This window comes from Pezoporus flaviventris, unplaced genomic scaffold (genome assembly GCF_033815535.1).
Source record: "Pezoporus flaviventris isolate CSIRO_AGI_PZ_B2104156 unplaced genomic scaffold, CSIRO_AGI_Pfla_v1 ptg000083l, whole genome shotgun sequence".
In the NCBI taxonomy this organism is placed as follows: Eukaryota; Metazoa; Chordata; class Aves; order Psittaciformes; family Psittacidae; genus Pezoporus; species Pezoporus flaviventris.
This window is the reverse complement of record NW_026892631.1, coordinates 13,495,682-13,523,048: the sequence shown is the minus strand read 5'-3', so window position 1 is coordinate 13,523,048 and position 27,367 is coordinate 13,495,682. Positions and strand designations below refer to the sequence as shown.

General features: G+C 49.0%; 1 protein-coding gene across 1 annotated transcript in view; it reads left to right on the top strand.

The window, feature by feature from the left end:
- Nucleotides 1-26,767, top strand: part of VASH2 (vasohibin 2) — a 37,233-nt gene extending 10,466 nt beyond the window's left edge. The window contains exons 4-7 of the mRNA XM_061475456.1: nucleotides 7,217-7,291; nucleotides 15,931-16,312; nucleotides 18,231-18,346; nucleotides 24,338-26,767. Of these exons, the coding sequence (XP_061331440.1) occupies nucleotides 7,217-7,291; nucleotides 15,931-16,312; nucleotides 18,231-18,346; nucleotides 24,338-24,407 (643 nt within the window). The 3' untranslated portion in view covers nucleotides 24,408-26,767. The remainder of the gene's footprint in view (nucleotides 1-7,216; nucleotides 7,292-15,930; nucleotides 16,313-18,230; nucleotides 18,347-24,337) is intronic.
- The last annotated feature ends 600 nt before the right edge of the window (nucleotides 26,768-27,367 follow it).

The following is a 27,367-nucleotide window of genomic DNA, read 5'->3' as shown; positions in this document are numbered from 1 at the left end:
GTCATCCACACCTGCCAGTGTGTTTTTCTGGGAGAGGTGTTCCTCTTTGTAAGGAATCTGCTTCCAGCGTGGTGACAACAGGCGCCTTGTATGAGGTGACAAGCGCTTCTCTGAGCAGCTTTCTGTGACGTGAAAGGCCACGCTTGCTCCAAGACACAGTTTGTATTTGCAAGTTAATCAGGCAAGATGCTGAGCGCCTCCAGTTGCTCTTAAAGCTGAGGCTGTTCCCAGAGCTGTGATTTATTGGTATTAAACCTATTGCTTATAATACAACAGCTCAAAGCTGAAGAAAATACTGCAGGATCTTTGGCATCCTCTCTTCGAGAGAGCAGTGGCCGGACACAAAGAAACTGAGCACTAGATGAAAATTGAATATTCATAAATCCATGCAAAAGTGTCTTAAAGCAGCTGGGGCATATTAATGAGCTTTTCTATTATGGCGTGAGGTCTGGATATTAGAGATTGACTGTCAGCATTGCTGTGATGCATGAGAAAATCAAAATGCTTGGCTGCGCTTGGAAGGAAGGGCGTAAGTTATCTGTAGGAACTTACAACGTTAAGAGGCACGGGCTTACTTCAATGCAGTATTTACAGTCTCTCTTAAGGAGAAGTCACTGTTAGCTATGAACCTGCTTCTGGGCTGCCAGACACCCTGTGGGCTTGTCTAGACTACAGATAATGCTTTTGAAAGTGTGAGGCTTGTGTTGGTTGTAGCAGTGTGAGGCAGGGTGGTAGAGATGGGATCCTGCAAACTGTGTGTGGTGTTCCTGCTGTACTGACAAGCTGTGTCTGAAAGCATGTCTGTGTTTAACCTTGGCTGAGTTTGTTGTATTTGCGCAAGCCCTGGATTTGCAGGTGTAGCTACATCCACCATAGGAGTGCTTTGCTAATAGAGAATGCAGGTATCCTGACCCAGGGTGGTGTCCTTCACATAGGCTTAGTAATGTGCCCTTTTGCAGTAGGTAGGTAAAGGGCCCCCTGTGGAGTTCAGCTCTGCATTTGAGTGTTTCAGACCCTGATGGGGCTGGTTTTCCTTTCCCCGTACAGGATTCTGCTGGCAGAACCTATGTTACAGTACAAGTGGCTTGATAAAGAAATGGTGCCTTTAACTGAAATGAGCGTTCTTTACTTCCAAGCTTAGATCATGTAAGAGCTTTAAGAGGGGGAAAAAACCCTGTATTTCACTAATGAGTGTGAATTCAATACCAACGAGCTTTCATTGCTGGCTTTACAAGGAGCAATAAGCCCTCTGCAAGCTTCTGTTCTAGCATGCAGGCATGAACCACAAGGAACAAATATCTTTGTCCCCCACAGAGTATCTGGGGAGGGTGTAGATAGATGCAGTGTTGTGCTGCTCCCTCCAGTGCCAACTGATCAGTGGGACCTCTGAAGCAAAACCTGATGTCTGGGGGCTTTGAGGAGCTGTAACACAGCTCAGAAGCCGCTCTGTGAAGATGCAGACACATTCAGTGACTGCAAATATAATGGGTAATCAATTGTAATAAAAGAGTGTGATAGAAGCAGTCACGTGGGAGCAATGCAACCAAAGAACAGTAAAGGGGGGACAGAAAATAACCCTGTTTTAACACACCACGTTAGTAAGGAACCCTAGTGGGGCTGTAAAGAAAAATGGGCTCGTACCATTTGCAGACAATAGACTGCGGAAAGCATTTGAACATCTGGTGCTCTCTCGCACAGAGGGAGAACGTAACGGATATGGTGCTATGTTCAGCATGTGGGAGAAGTGCCTTTAACACTGAAACAATCAGGTTTTGAGAAGAATCACAAGAGCAGTAGCTGCTCTCCTGTTTTATCTCCTGTTGGTGCCTTTTCACTTCTCTCTTGCCTTCATTGGGAGGAATAAAACTGGCAGGAGCCTTAGAAAAACTTGGGGGGGGGGGGGTTCATGGGCCTCATGTGAGTGCAGGGGGCTGGGGAAGGAGAAGTTTGTTGAAAACGTGATAGAGGATCTCACTAACAGGAATTCTGTTTGAGTCTGTAGACAGAGCCTTTCTGGTGAAGATAATGGACAACCTCTCCTGGTCATCTCTGAAGTGACTCCAGTGTGATGGGTGCCAGCTGGTGAGATCCTCTAGGTTTGGGCATGCTTAAAAAGGTTTGAAGCTTTTTCTAACCTAGATATGAAGTTGGGTGCCTTAGTGAAAAATCTGGGGGCCAAAGGAATTAATGGTTCTGCAGATGCTGCCATTTGAAACAAGGTCATCCTAGAGAGGCAGAACCAACTCCAGGGGACCCCTCTTACTGCAGAAAGCAAGAAATCCAGGTGGGCTCCTGAGAACACTGAACTGTGTTGAGTAAGTGAGTCAATGGACAACAAAATGTCACCATCTGCCAAGGTTTAGATCGCAAGGGAGGAGCATGCAGCTACGTTTGTTGGAGGCAGAAGTGTTCACCATGGTCTGCAGTAGAGCTCTGCCTGGCAGACTTCACACAGTGGTGTACATGCCACAAAGAGGGAAGCTACGAGATGCTTATTTTTGCCTGCAGCAGTCTCCCTTGAGTTACTGGAAGAGCTGGGCTGCCCCATGCTTACTGGAGTCTTGTGGAGAAGAGGGGCTTTGGGCTAGTTCCCAGCTACACAATGTTATATGGCAGAAAGTACTGCATTAGCCATAGACATGGAATCTTTTTGGATAACTGGAAAGATTGAAGGAAAATCCCAGAAATGAACCCTGCTCAGATTTGATGCTGGATATTAATTCTTCTCTCTCTTCCCCTTCAGTCTTCATTCACAAGTTTAACCATGCAGACCTTCTGGTCATGATTACCAGCTGAGACAGAGAGGTAGGAGTAAAACAAAGGAGGGACAGGACAAGTCAAAGAGTGCTTGTAAGGAGTTATTTTCAGGTGAGCTGGATGCTCTGTGGCCTGTCCTAGATCACCTTGAGAACTGACAAGCAACCTCAAAACCATTAAGGAACCCTGATGGGGCTGTTATCTGCACTTTCAGGGTAAATAATAGGCATTGAGGATTTAATTTGGCACAGTTTGTTTCTGATACTTTCCTTCTGTGAGGATATAAGAGCTTTTGTCAATCCAGGGAGAGGTTGTGGATGTGGTAATTCTTTGCTATAGTATTTCTTTTGGCAGCCTCCAGATAAGGCAGGGTCCTTGAGTCTAAATAAAACTATTGAACATAAGGACATAAGGTGGAAAGCAGCACCTAGAAGGTGGTATTTAAGCAAGAGCTTACTCTTGCCCAGCAGAGTTTGTCAGTTGAGGTCTGCATTCTCTGTCCCAGGTCAATGTTTTTTCATTAATGGTACGGACAGTGGTACTGTTTGCTAATAGATGGGCTTTGTGGTCCAGGCTGGGCAAGGTGACAAGGCTTTGCAAGGTGGAATTGGGTTTCAGAGTGATCTTGGAGGGTAGGAGAGAGCTGGGCTTGAACAAACAGCAGGTAAATTAGTAAGGGCAAATGCAGAGGGGGGTTTAGGGAATAGCCAGCTGTGGGAATACTCAGTGGAGAATGAAAGGCTAGTTTTCCAAAGAAGGAGCTGATCTTAAAAAGATTCTCAACCAACAAAACCCAAAACCCCAAACCCCCAAAATACTCAGTGTGGGTCAACAGGGAGCAGCACACTGGGTTGGTCACAAAGTTATCCTGAAAGCTGGATTCAGAAGAAATTGCTCTGTTTGTGGTGTTGTGGGCTTAGCTGGAGGACTGCGAAATGAGGGTCAGTTGTGAGAGTTCAAAAGGAAAGGAACAAACATTGCCCAAGGGCTGAAAACCAGGACCCTGAGGGGGAAGATTTGGGGTAAGAGAGGGAGGGATTAAACAAAATGAAGCTCATGTTTACAGAGGAGAGAGTAGATTCCAGCCTGTTGCAGATAGAAGTGTGTGTTGCAAGAGCACAGGTAATAAATGGTCTCGGAGCCCACTGTGGATAGCAGAAATAGCTTCTGATTTAAATAGCAAAAAAGGAATGAGTTAGTTTGAATGTTAGGGGACCTTCTTAGATGCAAGGTTAAGTATAGGATGGATTAAGTGGTGGGTTCTCAAGCCTTTGTGAAACTGGTTAAAAGTAGGTTGGAAAATTATCTGTGAGGAGTGATTTAGATTTGGCTTATGCTACCTTGGGCAGAGCAGTGGCCTGGGGATTCTCCAGAGGCTCTGCTTCCAATGCAAACATGGGGTTTAAAGCCATGCTTCATTTCAAGCTTGTTAGAAGTGGAATAAAAGCTCTTGGTGGCTGTTGAGCTGGGTCACCCTGTGGTCTGTGCTGGAAACACAGAATAAAAGCAAACCATTTGCAGAGTGTTCCCAGCCCTTTGGGATGGCTGTGGGAGAGCATGACCTGCCCTGTGGTGCAGGTGGATGCCCGTTTGCTGATCACTGGTGCTGCCTCCTCACTGACGCTCCTCTTGCACAGACCCTCATCACTGTCACGGTCCCGAGGCCATGGCTGTCTCTGAGCTGCCACGTCCTGGGTGGCCCCTGAGCTGCAGCTCCCGGGCCTGCTTTGAGCAGGAGGTGGGACAGGAAGGCTGCCTGGGATCCCTTCTGAGCCTGGCTCTCCTGGGATGCTGTGTGAAGGGAAGGGAGGGCTGCTGCTAGCCTCAGAAGTGCCAGCCACAGTGCTCATGCGTGATTTTTAAGCAAGCAAAATGCCTTTCCTGTTAGATTTAAATCTGTCTTAATAACCATGTAGCATCCTGGAGAGCTTTGCTTCAGAACCAGCTTGTATGTGGCTTGCGTGCCTTAAATATGATTCAGTATTCCAATAGAATTTTAGAATCACTCATTTTGGAAACGACCCTCAAAATCGGAGAGTCCAACCATAAACCTAACGCTGTCAATTCCACCACCCAACCGTGTCCCTAAGTGCCACATCTGCTTGTCTTTTAAATGCCTCCAGGCATGGTGACTCAACCACTTCCCTAGGCAGCCTGTTCCAGTGCTTGACAGTCCTTTCAGTGAAGGAAGTTTTCCTTATATCCAGTCTGAACTGCCCCTGGCACAACTTGAGGCCATTTCCTCTCATCTTGCTGTTTGTTACTTGGGAGAGGAGGCATTCACCTTGCTACCACCTCCTTTCATGTACTTGTAGAGAGTGCTAAAGGCTCCCCCTCAGCCTCCTTTGCTGTGACAGGTAAGTCAGTAGTAATTTGACCAGTCATTCTGACCCATTACTTTGAAGACTTCTTTCCTGGCTGTGGAGCCATTAATGTTATCTCCATGCTGACAACACCCTGAAATCATGACAGCGGTGAGCTTATACAAGCAAGTGTTAGGAGACCTGATGCTGCACATGGTGATGAGGCAGCTCCAGTGTGGTTACTGTGTTTGCCGGCTGACTGGCAGCAGGGCCAGTGTGGAGGAGAAGATGTAGAGGAGGTACAAGGAGGTCCCATGGACCATGCCAACCAGGTCCAAGGTTACCATCACATAAATATCTTAAAGCTAAATAGCTTTACAACGTGAGCTTCTGATGCACATTAATAATCATGGCATCAGGGAATTCAATGGATTGTCTTGTTTGTGGATGCCTCCCATGCATCATAGAATAATTAGGGTTGAAAAGGACCTCAAGATCATTCAGTTCCAGCCCCTGCCATGGGCAGGGACACCTTCCCCTCGAGCAGGTTGCTCCAAGCCCCTGTGTCCAGCCTGGCCTTGAACACTGCCAGGGATGGGGCAGCCACAGCTTCTCTGGGCACCCTGTGCCAGTCCTCAGCACCCTCACAGGGAAGAGCTTCTGCCTTAGATCTAACCTGAACTTGCCCTGTTTCAGTTTAGCTGCATTAAAAGCAGTGTGACCAGCAGATCGAAGGAGGTGATCCTGCCCCTCTACTCTGCTCTCGCGAGACCCCGCTTGCAGCACTGTGTGCAGTTCTGGTGTCCCCAACATAAGAATGATGTGGAGCTGCTGGAGCACTGCAGAGGAGGCCATGAGGATGATCAGGGGCTGGAGCACCTCCTGTATTGAAGACAGGCTGAGAACATTGGGGCTGTTCAGCCTGGAGAAGAGAAGCTGCGTGGAGACCTCAGAGCAGCTTCCAGTGTCTGAAGGGGGCTGCAAGGATGCAGGAGAGGGACTTGTGCACGTGATACTTCCCTGGACGAAGACGGGGCTTTGCAGTGGCAACTGCTGTGACCAGCACTGAGGAGCTGCTGTGGGGGATGAAGGGCCCCCCTTGTGCACCCTCTCTTGTGCTGCTCCATGCTCCCGAGGTGGGGTTTCTGTGGCTGGTGGGGAGCGTGGAGGATGCAGGCTAGTACTGATCTGTCTCCTGTGCTGCAGGCAGAGTGTAAAGGCAGGTGTTTACAAATGAAAAGATAATTTCCAACTTGGAAAAATGGGACACGGAATAGCTGTGACAGGCTGTAATAGCAGTGGAAGCTGTACTGCCATCTACACTCAGCGTGAGGCTTAAAATGCATGAGGTAGGGAAATTAGATAGTGGGAAAACCAGATCTTAATGGGTTTGGATGCGTATTTCCATCATTTTGTCTAATACGAATATTTTTATCATTTAATGTGATGTTTCCTTAGAGTAGGGATCTGTTCACAAAGCTCTTCTCAGGGAAAAGATATAGTTAAGGAAGACTTCCGAATAGAAGTCATCCTTTGTTTGGATTTTTAAGCTGCTTTTTTGTGTGTGTGATTGAATGTTTTTCAGTCTCCTTCCAGTATTTCTTTATACTCCCCAGGATTTTGGGAACAGGATGCCCCTGTGGAAGGGGATGGGATACCTGATCGGTTGTTAGTCTGGCATGACAGCTTTCTCAGCTGGGCTGAGATTAGGTACTTGTTTCTTGTCACAGTGTTGTCCCTGTCACGTAACTCTACTCCGAAGGCTGAGTCTGGATTGTAACTAAACCTTGTGAATTTGCAAGATCCTGGGCATGTGTAGTAGCTCTGCAGGGCTTTGTGTTACAGTCTGCAGTGATGCTCACAGAGTGGCTGGGAGAGGCAGAGGGGACTGCATTCCTCCAACCCATCTTCAGGGGCCACAAGGCACTGGGATGCCAAACACCCTTTTCTTTTAATATCTCTTTTTTTTCAGTCACCCTACAGAAGTCAACAGGGCTCTGGCAAGTTGCTGAAGAGGAGAATCAAGTTCACCTGCACTTGCTGAAATAAGAACCTGTGTTCTTATCTCTGTGGCCCTCAGTGTACCAGAGGACCCTTTGTTTCCTGCCAACTGCTCTAACTGGAAGGTCTGAAAACTGGTTTTGTTTCTGTCCTAGGTTAATGGAGACAGCAAAAGAAATGACCAGGGAGTCTTTACCTATCAAATGCCTTGAAGCAGTTATCCTGGGGATGTATCCTTTCATACTCCTGTGACTTCTCCCACTGCAGTGCTGTTTAATGTATGTCCTTCCCAGGTGGTGTTTGAGATGGTTGCAAGCCAAAGGTGAGTGCCAGCAGCTCAGGGAACTGCTGTGGTACTGATCAACAAGTGGCCCGATTGGCTGGGCTTACAGGTAGGAGCTTGGATGTCCTATGCCCAGCCCACAAGTGTCATGCTCTGCCTGTGCCAACCTAGCCTCCTGCCCTGGTAATCTGTGTGATGTCAGGATCTGACCCAAGGTGCCCAGATAAGTATCTGTCTACACAATCCCTATTTTGTTTGTTAGTATATGGCTGCTGGTTATTGTTGGAGCTTGGTAATACCTGAGGTACACAGGTTCTGTCCTGTTTGTCTAGTGTTTACACAGCAAAGTCATGTTAGTTTTTGTCTCTCACCCCTGTGCTTTGTGTATGTGTATTGTCACAGACTGGTTTGCGTTGGAAAGGGCCTTAAAGCTCCTCCAGTTCCAACCCCTGCCACTAGAGCAGGTTACTCCAAGCCTCGTCCAACCTGGCCTTGAGCACTGCCAGGGATGGGGCAGCCACAGCTTCTCTGGGCACCCTGTGCCAGCACCTCAGTACCCTCACAGGGAGGAACTTCTGCCTTAGATCTAACCTAAATCTATCCTCTTCTAGTTTGAAGCCATGCAGTTAAACATTTAAGCTTTACCTTAACGTAATGCTTGCTTCCTGTTCAGTCTCAGAAAAAATCCCAACAATATTTTCATTTAGAGACTGACTTGCTTCCTGACCCATTTGTGCTGTCACTGATAAATCAACCTCCATCATCCTAAAGCTCTACAGAAGGGCAAGGCAGGGTTACAGGAATAATCATATGCTGGATACGTCGTCCCACAACTGATTCAGTTTGTTTTAAACCAAAAACCAGCCCAAAATAAACCCCAAAGCAAATCAGCTTCTGGCATGTCCCTGTGGCATTTTGCTTGGTGCTGCTGCCCCCTCTCGTGGGTGAAAGACCTGGCAGAGCCTCACAGGTAATGCCCAGTGCGGATTCAGTCATAGAATCACTGAATGGTTTGGGCTGGAAAGGACCTTAAGATCATCCAGTTCCAACCCTGCCATGGGCAGGGATGCTTCACAGCAGACCATGTCACCCAAGGCTCTGTCCAACCTGGCCTTGAGCACTGCCAGGGACTGAGTTCATGAGAAGGTTCATGAGAAGGGGTGGCTGCTGTGCGGTGGGAAGGGGACATAGGCTAAGCAAGAGTGTCCTGTCTGAGACTTGGGGCCAGAATTAGTCCCTGCTGCACTAGGAGGTCTGTGGGGTGCACTGGGTGCTGCTTGCAGCTGTGCTCAGCTCCCCAGTACGCCAGGGATAAGCTTCAGGTCTCAGTCTGGAAGGTGGCTTTGGCTGACAGGGTCTGCATGCAGCTACAGGGATGTGGATCCTGGGGCTTGCCTCAGCAAGAGACTTAAATCAATGCGCTCCCAGAAACAGAAATGGTGTCAGTGGATGTGTGGTGCTTACACTTGTGTTGGGGCTGTTTCCCAAACTATATGGGGGAAGTAATCCCTGGGTAGAGTTGATGCTGCTCTGCATGCAGTGTAGCTTCTGGTGCTGTATTTCTAGCAATGGCCTGGTTATTCCACATACCACATGAGCAGAGGGTGATTAGTGGTGTACAGGTGAAAGTATGCTTGCTGATCTGAAAGTTTTGACTGTTTCCTCTTCCTTTGGAAAGAGGGATTTGTTCAGCTTGCCTCAAACCTGACTTTTGTTCATTTTCATTTTGAGGGGAAGAGCAGCAGTTGAAAGTTATGGTTTATGCTCTTTGGTGTCATCTGGGGTTTCTTCAGACTTTCAGGATTTGGATGAATCTCTCTCTAGGGGCTAAAAGTGGTTTGTTTGGTTTGTAAATTGAGAAGGCTTAAACCTGTCCCATACCTTTCCCTGTCTGTCTTGCTATGCCTTCTACTTGCTGTCTCCTGTGTGAGAACAGGGACTGTCTGCTGGGGTGCTGGTCCAGTAACAGATGTGTGAAAGACCCATGCAGTATAAAACCTAAGTACTGTACTTGAGGTTTGGGTACACAGAGTGTAGCAGTGGTGACTGGACGTGCCTTCTGAAGATGTGTGCTTTGGAAGTGGTTGATATGAAGCCTGTGCAGAATATCCTGGTGTTCCCATGTGGGTTTTTGGAAGGCATCTTTGTAACTTCCTGTGGGGAAGTTTGCTGATTTTTCTCAGCCTGTGAGAATCTGATCTTCAACACTGCCCTCTGGATGCAAGGCACGGTGAGGCCAGCACTGTGACTTGCTTCCCAAGCTCAGGCAGTGCCGGATGAGAGATGCGCTTACCATCTCCTGAGTGTCAAACCAATGTCTTCACATGCGCCTGAGCTGAGCATCCCTGTGTGCATATATGTTAACCTCTGGTTCCCTCCTCCTGGGAATAAGGTGCTGCTTGTAATCTGTGTGCTGGCAGGCTTTGCTGTGTTGCTTGGATACTGGAAAGAGCACAGCCTGCTAGAGCAGACCCTTGGTGTGAGCCTTCATTCACAGGCTGACTAGTGCAGAGCAGCTTAGCGAGATGTCATTTTAATTGAGCTGCTTGCTGGCTCCGTGCAATTGCCTTTTACTAAGTGACTTCTTATAGAATGCCTCTGTAATCCCTCTTGGTGCAGAATTAAGTTTTGCATAATTGCCTTGCACTAGATACAGCATTTGTATAGGGCAGTGACTTAAAATACCTGCAGCACCCTGTCTGAAAGCTGGTACAGATCTTGCAGTGTTATTTTGCAGCAGTCTGCTCTGTGTAGCTGTCTGAACAGCCTTGATGTGTGCCTAGTGTCAGTGCCTGACCCGAGGCAATCCTGCTGTCTTCCCCAGGGCATTTCCCAGTTCAGCTGTAAATCAGCTGAGTAATGGTGCGTTCAGCCCGTTCTTTCTGAGCAAGGATCCAAAGGTCTTGTGCTCAGGAAAGGGAATAGTAAACCAAAATGTGCCAAGGGAATTTTATCCATGCTCTATTCACTTACTTAAAATGGCGAGAGCAAAATAGCAGAGGGGGAGAGGGAAGTGGCACAGTTCATCCATCCTTGGGGAGTTTCACAGAGCATGTCTCTGTCGGGTGAGCACAACTCACTCCTGTTGCCTTCAGCATGCTTCTCCCAGTTCACATGAGGTAGTGTAGCGTATTAGACCTCCCCCTGTCCAACAATATCATTAAATGAGGCAGAGAAGTGCTGCAGGAGGGAGAAGTTATATAATAGGTTCCGCACTATCACTTCTGCGCATTTAATCAGAGGGTGATGTCTGTCAGCGCTGGAGACCTGGGCCCATCCTGCTCCTCCTGCCTAGCAGGCACACATCTTGGCTCAGCACTAGTGTTTTCGGTAGAGGAGAGTTTCTTGCAGTCATTGCAGGATACTGATGGTCCCCACAGTGCCCCTCTGCCTCCTGCAGGCTTGTGCACAGCTCGAGCCACTCGCTAACCGCAATACTGGCAAGGAGGGTCCTGCTGAATATCTACAGCCCCTCTGGTAGCTGGGAGGAGCTGGTGTGTTTCAAGCTGCTGTGAGCTCTGCAGGGCCTGGCTGCACTGTCTTACCTTTGGGCTTTTCTCCTATGGGGCTCTGAGGAGGAGGGTCTGCCCATGTCCCCTGCCCCTGAGGGTCCCTGTTGGCGCTGCAGGTACGGCTCTCCTCACCGATGCTAGCGCAGCCCTTGCTGCCTGTCAGCTTGGCCAAGGCACCAGGTTTCTTTCCCCCAGCTAAACTGCTGAACTGGTGTAGACACAGATGGGCTGAGGTCCTTGCAGTGTGTCCCTTGCCTCTTGGTTCAGCTGCTGCGGTACCTAGCGGTGGTGGGAAAGCTGCTGGTGGCCAGTTACCTGAGCTCATTAGCCATAGGGAGCCAGAGGCTGGCTGGTGGGTGCTGTCAGCTGCTCAGACCTAGTGCCAGAACTGTTTGGAGCCCGGAGCCACACAGCTGCTGCATGGAAAGATCCTGCTCTGATTATTTATTATTTATTAATAAGAGAAAACAAAGGCAGGAGAGAGCACTTGTTCTAAAAGTTGCTGCTGGCAAATAAACAAGGTGAAGGGCTTCAAGTCTCTCTTCTGACTGGGAACTGCTCTGTGCTCTGCAGTGGGGGCACCTGTGTAGGGAAAGATGCACTGTGGGAGGAAGATGCTGAGACTTCTTTGTGGGATCCTTTTGATTTTAGAGCTCACCAGGAGATGGGGAATTAAAAGCCCCCAACCCCACACCACAGAAGGGCATTGATTGAGTCATCGTGTGAATGCTCAGGTTTAAAGAAAACCCATCCAGATCACAGACCCACAGAAGGGTTTGAATTTGAAAGTACCTCAAGATCTTCCAGCCCTCTGCCATGGACAGGGACACCTTCCACTCGAGCAGGTTGCTCCGAGCCCCTGTGTCCAACCTGGCCTTGAACACTGCCAGGGATGGGGCAGCCACAGCTTCTCTGGGCACCCTGTGCCAGCGCCTCAGCACCCTCACAGGGAAGAGCTTCTGCCTTAGATCAGATTTAGATCTCCAAGTCTTGCTTCTATTTGCATCTGGGATCTGAATGTCTCCCAGGTATCCAAACTAGGCTGTGCATGGGCCTGGGTGCTGAAGGCAACTGTGAGAAGTTCAACCTGTGGCTCAGAGGATGCTTGTATTGACTTGTAGGTCTGTAGGATCTGCATGCTGGCAGTGGGAAGTATGTCCCTTTCTGCAGGCTGTCAGCAGTACTGGTGTGCTCAAGAAAGCCTTCTTGTTAACAGAGCCATGCTGGTTCACCCAATGGCCTGCTACCCCTCAGCATGTTGTATGTTTTGGGCCCAGTTCTCACACTCCTTTGACCTGAACCTGTCACTTTCAGAATCAGTCTCCTGGGGTTAAGAGGGCAGAATTCATTGCCTAATACACACATCCCTGGTTGGCATGTGTTAGTGTCTCTGTGGGGTGAGAGAAATTGAGGTTGAAGGGCTAATATGAGGCTGCAGAAAAGCAGGGTTTAGAACCTGCAAGGGATGGGGACATGCTGTACAGCCCATTCCTGGGAGACCCTGGGGGAGCTCCAGGTATTGTCCTTGTGTGTTTCCTGGACATGGGGGAAGAGGAGGGATACCAAGGCAAGAGGTGGCCAGCCAGAAGGTTGGTGTCCCTCTTGTGTGATCTCCAAGGTGATCAGCATCTCTCAGTGCTGTTTTTCTGCTGCTTTGATGTACACGAAGACCCAGGATCAGGAGGCCACCGAGCTTTTGTTTGCAGCTGCTTTTGCCCTCTCCTGCTCTGCGCTGCTTCTCTATTGTGGCATGTAATTTACTCCCTGACTCTCCATCCTGCAGTCAGAGTCCCAGCTCAGAAGGGTGATTACAGCTGCGGCGTTGCTGTGTCGTTGCCTTTTGTTTGCCACAATACAGCTCTCCTTGGGCAGAGCAGAAAGGAGAAGAAATAATAATGATGCATGGATAGAGAGGAAGATCTGACATGCCTTTCCAGCCCATTTGCTGTGTATTTCATCTCGGGTGGGGACTCTCATTAACTAGTCACTCAGCAGAAGCAACCTATACCTAAAGGTTAATTTCCACAGCGGTTGTTGCTGGGTTATTTGATATTGGGCAATTTCTGCCCTCAAAAGATTCTTTTACTCCTACTTAGTATTTAATGAGATTAAATTGCAACTTCTCCGAGACCTCGTGGCAGATGCGTGTATGTGTGGCAGGTGGCCACCAAAGCTTTGTGTGTGGACTTAATAGAAAGGCACTCAGGGAGCAGAGAGAAAACCCTTTCATAATGAGGGAGAAAAATAGTGGTGATGTTTGAAAGCTTCATAGGTGTTAATAAAAGATACTGCTTTTTCAGTTACACAGAATGATAAATACAATGGGCTTCTGCAAGAAGCTGCCTATAGGGCACAAATTATTGTATCATGACTTTGATGTATGAGGGATGGTCCTTTTAAGCCCTGGAGCAGGGTGACCTTTCAAATAGGGTGATCGTGGGCCCCGTTCTGACCCTGCAGTGTATTTATAATCTTTCCACTGGTGGGTTTTTCCTGGGGAAGCTAGTCCTAATGCAGCAGTAACCCAGCAAGACCACGAGGGCAACAGAGCTACTTCTCTGTCAGTGTAGTTGATATAGACCCCCTGTATGAAGACAGGCTGAGAACGCTGGGGCTGTTCAGCCTGGAGAAGAGAAGCTGTGTGGAGACCTCAGAGCAGCTTCCAGTGTCTGAAGGGGGCTACAAGGATGCTGGAGAGGGACTCTTCATCAGGGACTGCAGCAATAGGACAAGGGGTGATGGGTTCAAACTGAAACAGGGGAAGTTCAGGTTAGATCTAAGGCAGAAGCTCTTCCCTGTGAGGGTGCTGAGGTGCTGGCACAGGGTGCCCAGAGAAGCTGTGGCTGCCCCATCCTTGGCAGTGTTCAAGGCCAGGTTGGACACAGGGCCTTGGAGCAAGCTGCTCTAGTGGAAGGTGTCCCTGCCCGTGGGGAGGGGGTTGGAACTGGATGAGCTTTAAGGTCCTTTCCAACCATAACCAGTGATTCTGTATCAGGGTGAGGTTTGACAGTTGCTGCAGGGTGTTTGTGTTTGATGTGGTGGGGCAGCAGCTGGACAGAGGTGGGCACATGTGGCCGTGGCTGGGCGAGGAGCTGTGTGCATGTGTGGAGGTCTGCACTCTGCTCTTCACGCTTGTCCAGACTTGCTTAGGGCAAGACTTGCTTAGATGGTGAAGTGCAGCAGGGGCTGGGTTCATGGTGTTGTCCATTCCTATATCCTCTAATACATTTTCTCCTGGCTGCTAAAGCTGATGACATGTAGCACTGAGCACAATGAAATGTGTTTGACGTTGAGCTGAAAAGCTTCCCTGTGGCTGTTCTGAGAGACTGTTTTTATCTTGCACTTTTGGGTTTTTTTTTTTGTGCAGAGGTTTAGCTCCTTTGACCTCAGAGTCTGGGCAGCTCATGAATCTCTTTATAGTTGCTTTTTGTGTTCACCTGGAGGGCCAGAGTTTGAGTATGTGAAATTCGGCAAGTGTGAGGTGGGTGAAAATGTGTTGGAGACAGATGAGAGCCGCTGACTGCTTTTCCTGCATCCCTGTAGAGAGAAGAGGTGAACTGGGGGGTGTGGGTGGTGGGTCAGCATCCCGGGGAGCTGCACTGCTGGTGAGGTGGGGTGTCAAGCTGGGCAGGACTAGAACCAAGCTCAAGTTGTGCTTTAGGGTATTGGTGCAAAGGCTTTTTGTGTTCTTAGCTTCGCAGCAGCTGCCAGGCAGCCGTGCTGTGGAGGCAGAGGGGAAGGCTGGCTGCACTAACATCCCAGGGCACCTGAGCTGTGCGGTGGCTCTTGCTCTGCTGCTGTTAAAGACCATCTTTTTGAGCACAGGGTAGGGGGAGGAGGGGATGGTCCTCAGAGCAGGACCCTTGTCTGTGCTGGTTCCTGCAGCTCCAGCAGGAACTGACCCCGCTCTGTTCTTCAGGGATCTTGGTGACATGGTATAGTGTGAGGTGTCCCTGCCCAGGGCAAGGAGTTGGAACTAGACCTTAACGTCCTTTCCAACACAAGCCATTCTCTGATGCTATGCGGGCAGTGCTGCCCCTCCAGCCAGTGTATTTCATAGTGGCACCACCCTGACCGCCTGCCTTGACCGTGTCTGCCTCCGGGGTTAAAGCAGATACCGTCAGGCAGAAGTAACCCCAGGCTGGAGCATCCCTCCTCCATCCCCTTGGCTGCAGGGAGAGGACACCCGCTATCCCAGGGGCTGGTGCCAGCACATGGAGCCGGGATGGACTTCAGCTGTCCGGGGATTAGCATCAGGGAGCCGCATGCAGCGTAAGCACCGATGCCTTTAAACCCCCCTGCTTGAGGTTTCCCTCCCCCTGGCACAGGCCAGCAGCTTCCTAAGGAGATGCCCTGGGCCTGCGTGTAGCTCCCCGCTGAGGTCACCTACCGCACTGTTATGGAGCTTGGCCCTGGCCTCTGCACGTGGTGCGTTTGGAAAGGCCAGGCAGTGATTCGCTCTCTAAAAGTGCTTGGTCCTGACCATGCCTGTGTGCTTATGTAATGAATGATCTGCCTGGGAGCTTCACTTTGTTCATCTCAGCACGACGTTACAAGGGCAACATACAAAAACATCCTTGCATGAGGAGTGGCCATGCTGAGGACCTGTTAACGACGGGAAGGCTGACTCGCCCTGGATAGGAATACATTCAGTCTTTGTGCTGGTTGAAGATGTGGGAAAATAAGGTGACTCGTACCAAGCTCCAGCATGAAATGAAAGGCAACGCTCTTCCCTTCTGGGGCCATGGGATTTTGATGTTGGCATCAAATGGGGGAGTTCCCACAGAGATGGGGAGGGTGGTCTCTCTCCTGCCTTGCTGACCCCAACACTTGCATTTTTTGCTTTTCCCCTCCATGCATGGTTAAGAGTCAGTCCTTTCCCTGCCTGAACCATTGCATCTTATTCTCCAAGCAGGGTTTGGGCAGCATTGGCTGTTTCTAGGGCACAGTAACGATAAAATTGTGTCTGCAAGAAAGCTTTTGCCCTGGCACTTAAATAAAAGCTGCTAAAGATGTCTAGAGGTGTAACTGTGCGTGCTCCTTCCTGTTGTTGCCTTGACGCAGCGCACACCAGCTACTTAACCAACGGGCAGCCCTCTGTGGAACGATTCCCCATCAGCTTTAAAACCCACTTCTCAGGGAACTATTTTCATCACGTGGTGCTCGGGATTTACTGCAACGGCCGGTACGGCTCGCTGGGCATGAGCAGGCGATCAGACCTGATGGACAAACCTCTGACTTACCGGACTCTGAGCGACCTCATCTTTGACTTTGAAGACTCCTATAAAAAGTACTTGCATTCGGTCAAAAAGGTGAAAATCGGGTTATACGTCCCGCATGAGCCGCACAGCTTCCAGCCCATCGAGTGGAAACAGCTCGTCCTCAACGTGTCCAAAATGATGCGCACTGAAGTCAGGAAGGAGCTGGAGAAGTTTGCCAGGGATATGAGGATGAAGGTAGGTCTGCACACCTTGTCCCAGCCTGCACAGGTTGGTTTTGCTCCATGTCAGCAGGCTGACCACACCCTGAGATAAAGGTGGTATCAGGTGGGCTGTGGGTTTGCTTAGATCTGTCTTGTAGAACCCCAGAATGGTTTGGGTTGGAAAGGACCTTAAGATCATCCAGTTCCAACCCCCTGCCATGGGCAGGATGCCTCACACTAGAGCAGGTTGCTCCAGGGCTCTGTCCATCACTCCTTTCCTATTGCTGCAGTCCCTGAAGAACAGTCCCTCTCAGCATCCTTGGAGTGGCCTTAGTGATTCTCCCATTAGTTCTCAAGCTCCTATAGGTATTTGTTAGTTCAAGGTTCTCCCCTTCAGCCTGGGACACACTTGAAGCCATTGTTGTCCCTGGCCATCAAGGTGTTTCCCAGCTTGCTTTTCTCACTGACTCCAGAACCGTGGCTGGGGCTGCTGGGATGGGTGGCCTGGTTTCAGGTAGGGATCTCTGCTCTTTACACCTGAGCTGCAAGGGGTGCTGTGGCACAGGCGTGTTGGTGGTTGCTTCTCCTTGCAGGGCATGCTGATGGGCTGCCCTGCCTGATGTCCACCACCACAGTTAAATCACAAAGCAGATTACGTGGGAATGGCGAGGAAAGAGAGTCCCTCGCAGGCTGGTTGCTCAGACTGAAGAGCCCAGAGGGAAATGACAGGGACACAGGGCAGGCTGCCAGAGGGGTTGGCTGTCCTTGAGATGAGGGGTGTCCCTGACCATGCTGGCATGGATGAGGAGCTGGTTGTGGCCGTAGTGAAGGGGATTTGGTGCCTTTCCAGCCTGCTGCTGGCAGCAGGAGCAGAGCAGGTGTGTTGCTAAGTATGGGGCTGGCTCTCCTGGAGAGATATGTGGCATCGTGTCCAAGCTATTCCGGGTTCCCGGCCCCTGCCCTCCTCAGGAATGGCTCTGACGTAGCAGCCCTCTGCCTTTCTGGCTCGGGCCCCCTCACCCTGACCTTGTGGTGAGCATCACCAGTGGCATCGTCCCTACGTCCTGCTGCCACCTCTCCTGAGGGCCAGCTTGTACCAGGCTGTCACCTTAAGCACATGTGCTTGATTACAGACATAATGAAGGAGGGGTTTTTCCTTTTCCATGTACTTTTAATGCCATCTAGAGAGCAAAGAGCTGAAGCAGGCTCAAGTTGAAGAAGTCCATGTGGGCAGATGACCTGCTGAACTTAGTACTTGCTTTTGATAGTGTGTGCTAAGCTGTGGCACTGGGCCCAGTCCTTGTAAGCGCCTCAGGACTAGGACCACAACCCTGAACGCTTGAAGACCCTGTATCTGACTCTTCCCTTGAGTTAATTCAGAATTCGAGCTGCTTCCATTGTGAAGGGCTGACTTTGGAGGATCAGCTCTTAAAACCAGCGCGGAGGGCGAGCGTGGTGCTGATGGCCTTCTGAGGCTGCAGGGTATGGGGGATGCAGGCGAGTTGCAGACGTAGTGAAAAGTCTCACTGCTGCAGAGAGCTCAGCTGCCAGCCTGGGAGCCGATCACCTCTGTGTGTGGAGAGGAAAGCTGGAGAGGGTGATTTAGCTGCATGAGTTCTCTTCAGCTGAGACTCGAAGCCAATTTTCTTATCCCTTGCGGTCTCCAGCTCTGAAGAAAGCTGTGTTTGAGAGCTTTTTATTCGGTATTTAGCTGGAAACCGAACTGGTGACACCGACTGATTTTTGCAGGGGGCCTCTGAACAGCTATCACATGATAACAGCTTTGGGTTCCTCTCGACCTGGGCAGGGTTTGACAGAGCCCGAGGGACTGAAGGCTCTTTGTGTGCCATCCCCGCCTGCCACTGTATGAGGCCCTTTATATTTATTTTTTATTTTCAGTGAATCGTGGCCTTTATCGAACGCTTCTTCCTTCCCTCCCCCATCTCTTGCAGATCCTGAAACCCTCAAGTGCCCATTCTCCAATGAAAGAGAGATCACGGGGTAAGTCGTTGTCCCCGCGCCGAAGGCAAGCGAGCCCTCAGAGACGGGCCTGCAGGAGAGACAAGTCGTGAGTATCCCTCTGCCATCACTGACGGGCAGGAATGGAGGGTCATGGCCTGTTATTTTGCTGTACAAAACCTGATTGTGCTCACTGGCACGTGGCTGATGTCTTGGTCACCAGGGAGGCTCCAGAAGCTGCTGATGCTGCTGGTGAGAGAAATTGGGGCTGTTCGGCCTGGACAAGAGAAGCTGCGTGGAGACCTCAGAGCAGCTTCCAGTGTCTACAAGGGGCCTACAAGGATGGTGGAGAGGGACTCTTCATCAGGGACTATAGATATATATAGATAGGACAAGGGGTGATGGGTTCAAACTGAAACAGGGCAAGTTCAGGTTAGATCTAAGGCAGAAGCTTTTCCCTGTGAGGGTGCTGAGGCGCTGTGGCTGCCCCATCCCTGGCAGTGTTCAAGGCCATGTTGGATGGGCCTTGGAGCAACCTGCTCTAGTGGCAGGTGTCCTTGGCCATGGCAGGGAGTTGGAACTGGATGATCTTAAGCTCCTTTCCAACCCAAACCAGTTCATGATTCTTTGTTCTGGCGTTGCTGTGCTTACTGCTCCCCAGCGGCCTCTCTCTGTGGTGTCTGTGGAGGCCCCGATGGCCTTTGCTTGGTTCAGTTCTACAGGGGTTGGATGGCTGGGAAAGTGCAAGTGTGGGGTTTGCCTTCTTCAGCCTTTTACTGTATAATTCCTGGAGAAATGAATGTAGCCTGGGGGACCTGTACAGGAGGGAAAGCAGTTTGATCACATCTAAGGGTGTTCAGACAAAGGTATGAGAAACAGGAGGATGGACCTGCTAATGGTGGTGTGGTGCCCGGCTGTCATGGTCCCTGAGACAGAAACAGGGATTCTCTGTGATGAGCCTTTGTACAGCGCTGTTCTGATGGAGCGGTTTTCACTGTGGACTATCTGACACAGGAATAGTGAAAAAGTAGATCTTTGCTCTTCTTGCCAAAGCACAAACATCACTTACATTGTGTTCTTTGGTTTTAACCAGCTTAAAATACCCGCGACCACTTCCCTCATGTGCCACAGCTAGTGGTTTAACTGTGTGGGGAAGGAGGGACCAACTGCAAGCACTACCTCTAAATGGATAAAACTGTGCTTCCAGATCACAGGCCTTTTACAGCCACTGGCAATTCTGACTCCCATACCTTAGACGTGGAAGAGTCAAGTTTTAGCTGTTCAGCTTCAAGCCAGGAAGCTGACAGCTGTGCAAGCCTATACATAACACAGATTAGTCACGTATTTATGATCGTTGCTTTTTAAATAGGCTCCCAGACGAGTGTCTCAGCACTTGTTTATTTATTTTCAAGCAGCCAACAAAGACATTAGACTCATCTTCTAAAGATAACTTCAAGATACTTTGGCATTTTACAGCAGCCTTTTATTTTTACGCATGAATTCACACTCGGTCCATGCTGCCGCACCTTGGGCTTCACTGAGAGCTCCTTGTTTAGTGCGTGGATAATTATAGTTGTAATAGGCTCGGCTGCTCCTGGCTTCTTCATCTCCTGGATGTGCTTTGAGGGATGGTTTTGTCTTTGGGTTTCTGGTAGTGCTTCTGCAGTTGCTGAAGTGTGTCATGTATGTCGGGAGGGCAGAGTGAGTCTCGCTGGGCTTTGGAGGATCACCCGTTGGGCTGCTTTCATGATTGCTGCTGCAGTGGCTGATTCCTCCTTGGTAGCTTTGCTTTTCCAGAGCAGGAAGACAAGTGAAGTGCTGGTGGCCTTGCAGTAGCTTCAGCCCCTCACCTGCTTGGTGGTTCCGCTGTGCTGCTCTGTACCTAGGGTGAATTATATGCTATTCTAAAATAACACAGTACAAGTTCCAGCACCCAGTTATGAGATGACGTGGGGAACAGGAGACTGAGAGCGGGCCCCACACACAAGACCTTCACCTCTGCTTGGGCAGAAGGCATTGCAGCATCTCTGAGCGGGTGAGAGCTCCTGCAGCACGTGCTTTGTGACTGTGTTACAGCCCTGTGGGTCCTGCACAGCCCCTCACAGGCCTGGCCAGTACACTCTGAAGCAAAAGGGGAGTGAAGGAGCTTTTGAGCCTCTAAGCAGAGCCCAGAGGCTCTTCTGTGTTAGAAAAGCTGTGCCAGGGAGAAGAACTGGGTTCCTGATGTTAAAATAATGCTTCTGTGCAGTGGTGTGGGTGGCCTGAAGGCTCATTGTGCCTTTTGCCCCAGTGGGAGGGGTGCTGCAGAGGAGTGTGCTGCTGTGAGGAGCTCCCTCCTGGTGATAAAACCCTTTCCTTTCCAAAACTGCTGCTTTCTGCAGTGGGAAGTCTCTGACACCTGAAGAAGAAACAGCATTCCCCCATCAGGGCTGAGCTGGATGGCATGTACCAACACATACAGCGGTTGACACAGGGTGGGAAATACAGGAGGGGAAATCAGGTATTTTCTTCCACATCGTGATAGATTTCCCAGAACCGAGTTGCAGGGAGCGGCCTTTGTGTTACACACACAAGAGGAAAGGCTTTCCAGGCTTGCTAGGCATTGGGCTGAAATCCTAGCTAAAGAATGGCCATGCTTATCAGCATTGTGCGTTGTTTCTTTGTGGGTCTCGTACGCTGTAATTACAGCTTTTCAGAGCTTGCAGGGGAGGGGGAGAGAAGTGTTTTGCTCTAACAGGAGCTGGCAGGGGCTGTGTAACACATTCGTTTGAGAGGCTTCACCCGCTGATGACAAGCTGTTATTACAGCCTGGGGTTTGTCAACAATCAAATCACACGGGCCTGCTGGGAGAAATCTCCCTGTGAAAAAGACATGAACTGGAATGGTGAACTGGAAAGCCTGGAAATGCAGCTACAAGGCAGACGGGGTATGTAGCAGGACATGGGTGGCAATGCAGTAAGGAGTAGGTGCCTGTCGATGAGACTGGTGTGTAGTCAAATGGCAGCTCGTTGACTGAGCTATGCAACAGTCCATGTGCTCTTGGCCCACAGCTGGTGCTACCCTGCTAGGGGTGGTCATCAGGCAGGATGAGTACAGAGCATATAGGGTGGTGTCAATCTGTCTGGCAAGTCTGAAGCCTTATTGTGTCCCCTTGTCCACCTGCTGAAGTCCCAAAGCAAGAGGGTGCAGTAAATTGCAAGTGGCTGTGCTGGAACAGTGTTTCATCCTCAACAGAAGTGCTTGGAGCTGGAGGGGTTTGGGAGAGGAAGTTGGGAAGTTTGGAAGGGAGCATCATGCAGCAGCCTGAAGCAATCTCTGCTCCTAAATGTCAGCTCACCAGATCTATCTCCCTGTAATTTCATACTGAGGCTTCAACAGATGCATGAGTGTCGTAGCAACACTGGCCTTGTGTGCTTGTGGCATAATTTAGCTGTTGACAGGAAAAATCTGTTGGTCCATTCTATCAGGACATGCAAGGGGGCAGGAGTATATTGGGGTTATATTATATTAGGATGTATGCAGGATCAGGCAGCTCACGAGTGCTGTGTACCCAGCAGCTATGCGCAGCTTATTCGTTTCGGTAGACGCGATCTGATGGGCTAGTACAGCAGAGCCCCCTTGCTTCAGAGGGGATGTTTGGCATCAGGTCATGTGCCAGCTCAGGAGAACAGGGGCTACCATGCTTCTGCTCCAACAGATCCTTGCCTATTCCTAAAACCTCATGGAGGACAGTCTGCTTGTAGCTACAAGTTAGAGAGCTGTCATGGGGTGCAAATGGGCATGTCGTCATGGGTGTGCAGTGACTCTCCATCCCTCTTGGATAATCAGAGAAGGTAGAACCATCCAGGCATGCCGTGCTTTACTTAAAACTACATTCTGGCTTTAATTAAAGGGAGGGAGAAGGGGTGGGAAGAGGATCCCTAAATATGAGGGAAGAAGAAAGGACACTGGAAACTGCATAGTGCATCTCTTGCTGGTCTCAGATTCCTACACGAGCTCTGAGGGATGCAGGTTATAGTTTGTTTTCCGGCTAGTCAAATCCCATCTGCTCTGAAGGAATAAAATGGGAAAAATCCAAACTGTCTGACAGTGATTTCTTCAGGTGTGATCCCTTCCTGCAGTGACAGAGACCACAGAGGCCTCCTTCGCTGTTGTATGAAGTACCTACAAACACAAGACAGGGTGCAGGGCAGTACTGCAAAGAAACCCAGGTTGCACTCAGTGTGTGACTAGGCAGAAGTGCATTAGCTGTCCACAGCAACGGCTCCAGGTCTCAGATGCTGTGCAAATTCTCACAGAGATGTGGTGTTAGCAGCTCTGCTCTTAACAAGAAATAAAGACTAATTGAATGAAAGAATTCAGAACTGTTTCTGAGCCTCTGCCACACACATGTATGTATGTGTACATACGTAAGCTACACATCCCCCCTCTTAGGGCTGCAGCAGTGTTAGCCTCATGTGTGCAAACTCATCTGCTGCACGATGAGCAAAGCTCAAGAGCTGGAAGCCAGATCTGAGGAGCTGCAGGAACGCACTGGAGCCATCACCAGCTTCACGTTGTACTACTCGGGCTTTAAGCCGTGTTTCTGCAGTGGAGTGCATGTGCTGTAGAGTCTATGAGGAGAAATGTATTTTAAACCATGCCTTTCTTTAGAAAAGCAAACATACAGCTTAGTGTGAAATAACTGAGAGCCTGGAGTGAGGTCCTGGATTAGACGCTTCCATAGGCTATATACATCAGCAGGATTGTTTTGGTTTGACAGCTTTGCAGGAGCTTTTCCATTGCCTGCTAAATAGGGAGAGACTGATGGCTCCGTCTCCAGGTTTCACGTGGTCCACTTGTTGATACACTTTAATGACCTAACAGCATTCCACGTGTGCATGGGATTACTGCGGTGAACGGCTGGACTGCATCACAACACAAGATGCCTGGAGACTGAAAGGAGTTCATCTTGTGTCTTCTGTTTGATGAAAGATTTCTGTGGGTGAAACACTGGATGTGGGTGGGCAATGTGTGCTTGCAGCCCAGAAAGTCAATCAAATTTTGGGCTGCATCCAGAGGAGCGTGGGCAGCAGGTCAAGGGGGGTGATTATACCCCTCTACTCTGCTCTTGTGAGATCCCACCTGCAGTCCTGCATCCGGCTCTGGAGTGCTCAGTACAGGAAGGACATGGACCTGTTGGAGAGGGTACAGAGGAGGCCACAGAAATGATCAGAGGGATGGAGCGCCCCTCCTGTGAGGAAGGGCTGAGAGAGTTGGGGTTGTTCAGCCTGGAGAAGAGAAGGCTCCTTAAGGGGAGACCTTGTTGCACCTTTCAGTTCTTAAAGGGGCTTATAAGAAAGGTGGGGAGAGACTTTTAAGGAGGGCCTATTGTGACAGGACGAGGGGCGATGGGTTTAAACTAAAAGAGGGAGATTCAGGCTGGATGTGAGGAAAAAAATCTTTACAATAAGGATGGTAAAACACTGCTACAGGCTGCCCAGAGAGGTGCTGGATGCCGCATCCCTGGAGACACTGCAGGCCAGACTGGATGTGGTTCCGGGCAACCTGATCGAGTTGAAGATGTCCCTGCTCATTGCGGAGGGTTGGGCTGGATGAGCTTTGCAGGTCCCTTCCAACCCAAACTGTTCTATGATTCTGTTTGGTGGGCTGCAGCCCTTCACATGGACCTAGCCCAGAGGAAAGGGGAGATTCAGAGCAACAACATGCTGTGGCCATGTGAGAGGCTTTGCCTATTTGCTCTCAGCTGCTTCCACTTCATTCTAAAACCCGGAGTCGTGCCCTGGGGTAGATCCTGGGCAGGATGTGTCTGCTCTTAACTGCTCATTTAGGCCCTCTCTCAGCTCAGGAGAGGGGCACTCCCAGGACCCCAGGATGGGACAGCTTGTTCCTCACTGGTGCTTGGCTTCAGGGAGAACCCATAGGAATAGCACAGTCACACTGGTTCACCTGACAGATCCAGCAGGATCGTGCCTATGACGAGGAAACTGAACCTAGTCAGCCCTGTTCTGAAGTCAGAGGTGGCCACTGCTGCCTGTGCTCCTGCATGGCCGTGTGGCATTACTGGTGAGCAGAACCCTCTTCCCTCCTTTGCTCGCAGGCCTGCCATGGTGGACAAGAAGGGAGACCTGGCTACGCTCAACGAGGTCGGCTACCAGCTCCGCATCTAACAAAGCCATATGCTGGACAGAGGGCTTCCTGGTGCTTCCCGCTGCACTTTACCTGCACTTCGTTGGAAGGAAGAAAGGAATGGGACAATTTATTAACTTGTTGGACTCTTATGGTGCAAGTTTTACCTAGAAAATAGAAGGGGGGGCGGGAATTTGGTTTTGGTGGCAGTATTTATTCTATTTCAGTTTATAGAAAAGGCATCAGTGCAGAGGAACCTACAATGAGGTTTGCCAGGATATGATGTTTTTTCCCGTTCATCATGTAGCAGATGACTCCAGTGGTGAGAGACTTTCTGCAAATACAGTTTGCCTCTACAAGTATAAACTGAACTTGGGCATTTTGCTGGGTAGTAGCAAAATGGGTAGTAGCTAAGAAATCAATATTCTTAGTGTTAAGATGTGCTGGGGTGCAGTGCAGTTAAAACAAATCCTAGTCAGTATTAATATTCAGTTCAGCAATAAAACCAAGCAGTGCAGAAGTGGCATGGGTTTTTAAAGTCTCAAAATTACCTCACTAAACTTAATAGATATGCAAACCTGTCAGTATTGTTGTTTTGTAACTAATTTGTACTGTTTCCCAGCATTTCTGGTAGTATTAAACCAGCACTGGATGTTTTACTGCCACCCTATTACTATTTTGTGCATGTTGCTGAAAGCTGTTAAGTAATAGTAATATGCAAAGTGTATTCTTAAACACTGACATCTTATTAGGCAAGATAGGAGGGTTTGGGTTTTTAACTGATGATAATAATGAATTTTTAAACTTTCCTAAGTTTTTTATACTTTGTCACAAGCTTTTCATCTCTCTGGACTATTCTGCTGAAGCACAAAACAGAGAGATTGCTGTTGTAGAGACAAGCATTCACCTCTCCGTCCGTCTGTTTCTTGTATATGTTCCTGGAATAATGCTAACCTGAGCCCACATGCTTCTCTTTCAGCAGTTGGTGTAGCTTTGAACCTTGTCTTTGAAAGGCTGAGCAGTCTCAGATGGTGATGCCTTGACATCTTATATTGAGATCAGACATTGCAGGCTGAAGTTAACCTTCTGCCGTGCTGCTGTAGGGAGTTTTTCCTCTGTGTGTTGTAGTAATAACAACAGCTTAGACCTGAATAAGGAAGCTTTAATGGCTGAAATGGGTGAAAATCAAGCCTGTCTGCTTCCTCCCTACTCAGTCCTTTTGTTCTAAGACTTAGCTGAGGACCTTTGATGGACACCGGCCTTCTCAAGTGACATGGTAAGACTTTCACCGGGGTCTGCCTTTCGCATTAGTGAAGTTCTCTGATGAGTGCTGCATTCCTGAAACTATTTCATTAGGTGCCTAAATAGAAACTGGATTATTGTACAAGTCCAGCCTTTACCCTTTGTGCTGTGCTTGTAGATGATACTGCCATGGGCCTTGTGTACCTCCCCTCCTGGGGACTGACTTTTTTGGGATCTCAATGAAGGCATGACATTGTAAGACGGTGACAGTAATGCCTACTCAAACTGAAGGATTTAAGCTCCTAGAACATTTCTGTCAGTCAGCAATTGAATGAATACAGGAGATGATTGCTTGTACACAGACCTCATTGCTCAAAAAAGTAAATGAATCTCCCCTACCTAGGACAGGAGGACAATACCAAGACCCAGCAACCTTCTACAACCAGTGGAAGGCTTTCTACTAATGAGCCTGCAGAAAGTCTAGAAGGACTTGTCTAATGTATTACATACACTTGTTTATACAAATTACCATATCAATTACAGGGAGGCCTTTCCCATTCCTCCTTCTGTCAACTTTTCCACTCCTGTGTTCACCATCAGGATTTTTGTGGTTCAGGAGCGAAGTTGAAAAGAGGGAAATACTCTTTTGGTAGGAATTCCTGTACAATTTACACCAGCGGCAGCGTTTCACTGTTAAACTTTGTGCTGTTTAGTATCTTGTGACCTATACAGGTGTTTTCCATGTATCCCTTGGATAAAATGATGTGAAAAACTTACTTTGATCAGCTGGAGCCTATAGCACAAAGTTACCTGATACGTCGCAAGCTTTTTCTATGAAACCATGGTTTACTTCAGCTCAAGTAATGGTGGTTGTGTATAGTTTTTACCACTGCCCACCACACTTGAGTTATTTTAACCTCTAACTTAGCACTGAAACTTTTGAATGCTGTAGAGGCATGTGACAATTTGCTTTTGGTTCCTGTTTTGCAGTTCAGCTGAAATACTCTTCACGATGATGGCATTTGTCTTAAGTGTGGTTCTAGTGACTGCAAAGTGGTCAAATAATGTAGGAAACACGCATGACTTCTGGGCTGGGGTTTTTTTTACATCACTTGTATGTATATGCACAGCATGAAACTTCAATAAAAGGATCATGGTAGTTCGAGGGGCTTTTTCTCTTTAAGACTTACGGTTAATTTTGGTCCCGTTCTGTTTCTATTCCAGAAAAGCTATTTGTTGTTTCTAGATTCAAGGAGTGACAAAGCTTATTGCAAAGATCAGCACTTTTCTGTTCCCTACCTTCCCCTGTTCAGCTGCCTGCGTGCTGCCGAGGGTGCAGACACACAGGAGCTCACAGTTGTCTGCTGTGAAGATAACACAAGAGTCCCCCAGACTACCAAAGCGCCTTAGGCTACAAGAGTTGCTACAGCTGAGTTGCTACAACAGCTTTTTTAGCTGTAACCTGTATATATCCAGAAATTGGTTGCATTTATTCAAGTATGTTTGCATTTATCAGCTCCAGCTTTGAGAATACTCATATTTAAATCAAGCAGCATCCAGTATCGAATACGCAGTCGTCTTCCAAGAGAGGGAAGATCCTTATTCTCAATTACTTATGAGAAAAATATCCCCCCTCCACATTCTGTGGTAAGTAACCATATTTTGTAATGGAACTCTGAAGGCCTTTTTCAATTCAACTGGTTTTGTGGTTACTGCTGTACTTACTGCATTATTCTCAAAGCACAATGTAACTGCAGTT